The sequence below is a fragment of the Coptis chinensis genome, chromosome 4 (assembly GCF_015680905.1).
Source record: "Coptis chinensis isolate HL-2020 chromosome 4, ASM1568090v1, whole genome shotgun sequence".
NCBI classification, from domain to species: domain Eukaryota; kingdom Viridiplantae; phylum Streptophyta; class Magnoliopsida; order Ranunculales; family Ranunculaceae; genus Coptis; species Coptis chinensis.
Genome location: NC_141459.1, coordinates 80219862 through 80226745, shown reverse-complemented (window position 1 = coordinate 80226745; position 6884 = coordinate 80219862). Strand labels below are relative to the sequence as shown.

Genomic DNA, 6884 nt, shown 5'->3' with positions numbered 1-6884 from the left:
ATAATAATACAAAAGAGAACCAACCACAAGACAATGATATATTGTGGTTCGGCAATTTGCCTACGTCCACACTGGCAAGATCCAAGCTTTACTAGATGTCTAGAATAACAGATTACAAGAACTCTCAATTCACTCACAAAGAATGAACACTCAACTCACTAAGAATTTCTCTCTTACAATCTCTCTCTCTTTCTTTCTTTTGGTTAGGTTAAGTTTTTACAGAAAAAACTTGTATTTATACTGTTTCCAAAAAACTTCCGAAAACAGTCGAAGTCTGCTGAAATACGGTGGGGTGCGGACGCGCCCTTGTTCAAGCAAAAGTGAGGGCGGGGCGCGCTCAACCGCCTGGAGGTTGACCAAGACATGAGCGCGGTGTGCGCCCTTTGCCAGACATATCCAAACGCGTGCGGGCCTTACACGAGAAAGAGAAAAAAAAACACCTTTTTCTCTATAGTTTCAAAACCAAATAGAAGCATATCAGATTTATCATGTTGTTAACCATAAAATCCGTAGCAAAATGACTGATAAATATGAAAACTTTAAAGTTCAGAAGAGTACGTTGGAACACCAGGTATTGTCATGATATTATTATACATACATACGTAATGGATACAAATTTTTATTTCAAGGATCCATGTCGCGAAACCTAGTAACTTCCGATGGATTTTATTCAGCTATTGGGGTAGTTAATCGTCAAACATGCTCACTCAGGAATTTCGTAATTAGTTGGTTCACCTTCTCTGGAAATTGCTCTTGAGCAAAATGAGATCCCTCAGGCAAGAAGATCATCTCCAAATCAGGGACATATTCTTTCATCTTGTCACTTCTTATATACTTCTGCATCCCCGGGAACTTGAGAACATAGTCCTTCTCTCCCATAATTAACAATACTGGAGCGAGAACTTTTTCATTGGTTACACTCAACTCTTCACGCAATGTCCTGATAAATCCAATTAGGTTTGTGCAAATCAATTTCTAATGGATAGATCGAAAAAATGGCATAACACGCAGTAGAATAAAAATAATCACGACTTCTTAAATTGTCCGGGGTGCCTTGTCTTACCTGTAAGGAACTTGTAATGGAGTACGGAATCCAGATTTTTCATATAAGCTTGCATAGACTAATAGATCTTCTTCGGTGAACCAGGACGGTAATGGCGTAGATGGGTCTACCAAGTCCATAATCTCCTTATTCTCTTCTGCTATAGGGATATCACTCTTAGAAAAGAGAATGTATATGTTCCGCACTACAGTCCTAACTTCAAGCCTTCCAAAATCCGCTTCAGCTCTTCCTGGTTTCTGGACACAGAACAATTAGTGGAACATATACTGAGTATGTAGAAAAATTAGGAACATTATAATTTTAGCAGTAAAATGTGCTCAGTCGTCGAAGTTGAAAGTATGATTCTAAGGAACCACTCCAAATCACTACATGACGGAAGTCCAGTTTTCACTAATTACTTGCGGCGGGTAAACCTTTGAAGTTCTTTTATTTTTATTTTTGCATCTGTTTATGTCCTTTCTTTCCCTGTCCAATGTGTGTGTTATGCATAAAACTCTTTGGAAGTTTAAGTCCACATAATATATGATTTCCCTTTTGACTTTCACTAGATTCACTTGGCTCTACGCTTCAAATTAAGATCCAAACTCCACAGCCTTACAGTTTTAGTTGGTTTGAAGTAGACACTCTTGTAGGTTATCAGCATGTTAATGCAGAGACAGGGTCAGATTCCGTACCTGCCACCTAGAAATGTAGAAGCCTTCGGGAAGCTGTCCTTGGGAAATCATTATATGACTAGGAGGACTAAATGGTACACCAATTGTTATAACTCCAGAAACCCTATCTGGGTGGAGAAGCGCAAAATGATTAGCAGGCCGCACGCCAAAATCTTTAGCAATTAAAATAGCCTGTCTCCATTTGCAGTAAGAATAGAATTAGCGAGTCTAGCTTAAATAATCGTTAAAGCAGTTTTTACTGCTTTGAAGATTCAGAGTTCAGACAACAATATATTGACAAACATTGTTTTGACAAATGCGTGTAACAGAGTTAATATCGACATGCCTATTCTATGTCTCTGAATTAGTACTTTTCCAAAGTAATTAACATACTTTTATCTGATATTTATAAATGTGAAGGTAAAATTTTCCAAAAGAATCACGACTATATAGGTTTATAAGAAAATCGTTAAAAACTTAATGCAAAGCATTGAGTACTAGTGCCCCATATACCTAGTTAAACTACATACTGCAAAATTTACCGTAAAATTATGCTGTGGAAGTGGAAAACAGAGGTAAGTGAGGCAAACTTGTCCTCTGTCCTCCTACTGATGATTGTTACAATAGTGTTACATGTTTCGTATTCTATTAATATGATGAACACCAAAGGAAATCCGTGTTTACTGTTTTAATTGAAAATGCCATTTAATACAGACTCTTTAATACACAATAGTCTTCATTCTTGTCTCGACTATTACAATAATTTTGATATGTAGATCCATAAAATATGAGTAGCCCTGGCAAAAAAATTAGCTGAATAATGAAATGTGTAAGATTATTTTTGAATCCATGTAAAGACATTTAAAAGGGAACTTCTACAAAAATTGTTAGTAAAATTGGGGCTCTTTCCCCATTTAGTTGTTCATACATGAACAAGGCATAAAATAGGTCAAGTTCAAGAAAACAACCATAGGTACTTGATTAGTTGACAATGAATCAAATAATATCTGAATCAGAGTACTCAGATTAATTTACTTAAGTTCTGAAAAATCAATCTGATCAAACTTCTACTTCCATATCTCAAAACTAGGAATTGACTCAATCATACCTTAGAGATGCCAAAGGAATCAAGAATAGCAAGAAGATCATCAATGAGGTCTCTATAAGTAGCCTTTTCAGGTTCAGAAGGCACTTCAGACAGTCCATATCCCCTAAAATCAGGTGCAAGTGCTCTATATCCAGCATTTGCTACCGCAATCATTTGTTGCCTCCAAGAATACCATATCTCTGGAAATCCATGCAAGAAAACCACCACCTTATCACCTGGACATAAGAATGAGAAGAAGTCAATACATGTCTGATTAGTTGAGCAAAAGTGGTGCAGAATTCTAAACATTTGGTAATATCTACCTGTTCCTATCTCGGCTATGTGAAGCTTAAGACCTCTGATGTCTACAAAATTGTGCTGTATTTGATCCATTTTTGTTGTTCAAAGGCAGGTCAGTAAAACATCTTTATAAGACTTTATTGCTCTTCATGTGAGTTAAGATTCTTTCTGGTGTAGGAGCCCATATTCTTTTTATGTAAATCAGTGTTTCTTTGTCTTTTATCTTTCATCAAAAATATAAACTATATAGTGGTCGAGGGAATAGCTGGCGTGTTTTCGAGGGAATATAGACTTTCATTGTCATTTTCTCTATTGAATTTTGTCAACAAGTACCAAGAGGCTGACCCTGAGATGGTAAATGCACACAAAAGTTGCTGAATTGAAAGAGGACGATGGCCTTAAGGAGATGTAAAAAGAGGAGGCTTGTAATAATTTTCTTATGTGGATTTTGACCTTCCCAACCAATATCAATCCTACTATTGTGGTGATGTGGTCAGGATGATTGTGAATTAGTGATAGATGTATGAATGTCAGTTAGTATTGTGTGATCTTATTTTCGGAAGTTGCAAGTTGGTTTCTAAGCTATACGTGTGACTTCTGTGTCAGTCGACTAGCTTTTGTTGCTTTCGTTCGTGTAAATATTCCTGCATTATATGTTGTACAGTCTTGTAATGCTTATTGACTTTATGGTCTGTCCTTCTCAAATATAGGTTCTGAACTCCTAGAATATATCGTAGTAACTTATTTATTCCAAGTCCTTTCTTTGTTGGGTACCCTTCTTTGTTCCCACATAAATTTGGAATGATCTTGAAGTAAGGGATTCCAAAGTTGTCATGATCTTGAAGTACAGATTTCATAGAGGTGCACTATAGAGCTTTATGTACTGTGTAGACAAAAAAAAGCGTTTTTCTATTTGGTGTGAAGTGCGCGACCGCGCTCTAGTTACACCTGGACAAGAGCAACCGGCGCTCATGCTTTTGGCGAACTCCATTATTTTAGGCGCGACCCGCGCTTGACTTTGCATGGTCGAGGGCGCGGCCCCGTGCTCTACCGTATTTCAGTTTGAAAAGACTGTTTTGGAAGTTTTTTCTGAAACAGTATAAATAAAGGTTTTTTCTGTATAAACTTAACTTAACCAAAACCAAGAAAGAGAGAGATTATAAGAGAACAATTTTTAGTGAGTTGAGTGTTCATTCTTTGTGAGTGAATTGAGAGACTTGTAATCTGTTACTCTGGACATCTAGTAAAGCTTGGAACTCACAGTGTGGACGTAGGCAAATTGCCAAATCACGATATATCTCGTCTTGTGGTTTGTTCTTTCTTTACATTAATTGTTTTACTTTAAATACTCGTTTATTTGATATTGAGAAGTGTTGGGATTATTTTGGAGGGTGTTGAAGTCTTGTCTAGTGAGAAGGATCGAGCTTTGTGTAGGATTGATCTATTTGTTGTGGATAACGTTGTTTATGTATTATCCTATTCGCAACAATTGGTATCAAAGCGTAGATTTACGACTTAGGATTTTGAGTTTAGTGCTCGAAATTTATATAGACAAGGTGTTCTACTAAATTCCGAAGTGAAATTATTTTTTTGGGTTATTGTGTGTAACTTGAAAGATGACTCCCAAGATGTCAAACGCAAGATTTGAAGTAGAAAAGTTTAATAGGAAGAATAATTTTGGGATTTGGCAAGTCCAAGTAAAGGACATCCTCATCCAACAAGGTTTGCAAAAGGCTTTAAAGGGGATTAAATCTAAGGTGGCGAGTATAAGTAATGATGATTGGGAAGAGTTCGATCTTCAGGCTTGTTCATCAATCCAGTTATGTCTTGCTAATGAGGTCATGTATAGTGTGATGGGAGAAAATACCGTTGCTGGTATTTGGCTCAAACTAGAGTCTATGTATATGACCAAGAGCATGACAAACAAGATGTACCTTAAGAAGCGTCTTTATCGGTACATGATGGTGGATGGTTCAACAATGCAAGAGCACGTTAGTGAGTTACATCGATGCCTAGCGGATTATTTGAATATGGGCATGAAGATGGATGATGAGGATCATGCGGCATGTTTAATATTCTCCTTGCCAGAAAGCTATAAGCATCTAATGACTACATTTATGAACAGAGAAGACGTTGATCTTGATGAAGTTCAGAGTGCTCTTCTTTCTTATGAGTTGATGAAAAAGGCATGTGTAGAGAATAGCATTGATGCAGGTCAAGGGCTAGTGGCAAGAGGAAGGTCGTATGAAAAGGCTTCTACAAGCAATGAGAAGTCTAGGTCCAAGTCAAAGAAGCATTTGACACATGTGAAGTGCTACAATTGCGATGAAAATGGACATTACGCAAATAATTGTCCTCACCCGAAGAAAGAGAATAAGAGAGATGGTAAGAAGAAAGGTAAGGCAAAAATTAAGGCAAGTTATGCTTCAGGCTCTGAAGGGGACGAGTTAAGTCTCTGTGTGTCCACACAAGATTATATGGCTGAAAGGTGGATTCTTGATTCTGGATGTTCCTACCATATATGCCCAAATAGAAAGTGATTTACTTCTTATGAGAGCATTGATGGTGGTTTCGTTTTGATGGGCAATGACGTTGCTTGTAAGACGGTAGGAATTGGAACAATACGGGTCAAGATGCATGATGGTATAGTGAGGACTTTAACTGATATGAGGCATGTTCTTGAGCTAAAGAAAAACTTTATTTCTGTTGGTACCTTGGATTCCAAAGGCCACACGTTTGTGGGCGAAAGTGGAGTCCTAAAGATTGTCAGTGGCTCTTTAACTGTTAGGGTTAGATAGACTTACCCCCCATTACTAGTTACCAATTAGTGTTACCCCCCTATTTTCAAAAATATTAGTGATACCCCCCCATTTGTAAGATCCAACGGTCAGATTTCTTCATCTGAAAAAAAAGGGGGTATCACTAATATTTTTGAAAATGAGGGGGGGGGGGTAACACTAATTGCAACTATTAATGTGGGGGTAAGTCTAACTAACCTAACTGTTATGAAGGGTCAAAGACATGGAACCTTGTATACTTTGATGGGTAGTACGGTGATAGGCGATGTAGCAGTGGGTGCATGTAGTGATGATTTTGAATGCACTAAGATGTGGCATATGCGACTAGGGCTTATGAGTGAAAATGGTTTGTCTGAGTTGTGCAAGCGAGGGTTCTTGAAGGACTTGAAGAAGCCAAGTATGAGGTTCTGTGAGCATTGCGTCTATGGGAAGCAATGCAGAGTCAAGTTCAAGTCAAGCAAGCACACGACAACAGACATCCTTGACTATGTGCATACGGATGTTTGGGGACCCTCCTAAGTGGCTTCAAATGGAGGTAACCGCTATTATGTCTCATTCATTGATGATCATACCCGCTATGTGTGGGTGTATATGATGAAAACGAAAGATGAAGTGTTTGAGACATTTAAGAAGTGGAAGGCAAGGGTTGAGAATCGCACAGATAGGAAGGTAAAGACACTACGGTCTGACAATGATACTGAGTATACCTATGGGTCTTTCAAAGAGTTTTGTGCGTAATAAGGAATTGCTAGACACTAGACAGTCAAGGGCACGCCTCAGCAAAATGGAATGGCAGAGAGAATGAATAGAACCTTGCTTGAAAGAGCAAGATGTTTGTTGTCTAATGCCAGTCTAGGCAAAGAGTATTGGGCAGATGTAGTGTCTATGGCGTGTTACCTGTATAATAGGTCACCAGTTCCAGCTATAGATTGCAAGACACCTTATGAGGTGTGGTCAGGTAACCTAGCTGATTATAGTATTTT

General features: G+C 38.1%; 1 protein-coding gene across 2 annotated transcripts; it reads right to left on the bottom strand.

Annotated features, from left to right (window-relative positions):
• Positions 1 to 510: 510 nt before the first annotated feature.
• LOC147505023 (epoxide hydrolase 3-like) lies at positions 511 to 3608 on the bottom strand. Of its 2 annotated transcripts, XM_086557619.1 has the most exons (5): positions 3127 to 3608; positions 2825 to 3039; positions 1738 to 1908; positions 1064 to 1299; positions 511 to 940 (listed from the first exon to the last, which is right to left on the bottom strand). In XM_086557619.1, the coding sequence occupies exons 1-5, from the start codon at positions 3194 to 3196 to the stop codon at positions 694 to 696; spliced, it is 939 nt and encodes a 312-aa protein (XP_086413745.1). In that variant the 5' UTR covers positions 3197 to 3608; the 3' UTR covers positions 511 to 693. The 2 variants fall into 2 exon arrangements, with proteins under 2 accessions (XP_086413745.1, XP_086413746.1); XM_086557620.1 differs by lacking the exon at positions 1738 to 1908 and having other exon boundaries at positions 3127 to 3358.
• Positions 3609 to 6884: the final 3276 nt, after the last annotated feature.

Excerpts from the sequence above, each read along its gene's own strand:
- LOC147505023 (XM_086557619.1), bottom strand. The coding sequence starts at position 3,196 with ATGGATCAAATACAGCACAATTTTGTAGACATCAGAGGTCTTAAGCTT. Across the intron at positions 3,040-3,126 it reads CATAGCCGAGATAGGAACAG|GTGATAAGGTGGTGGTTTTC; the intron begins GTAGATATTACC and ends TCTTATGTCCAG. Across the intron at positions 941-1,063 it reads CCATTACAAGTTCCTTACAG|GACATTGCGTGAAGAGTTGA; the intron begins GTAAGACAAGGC and ends TGGATTTATCAG.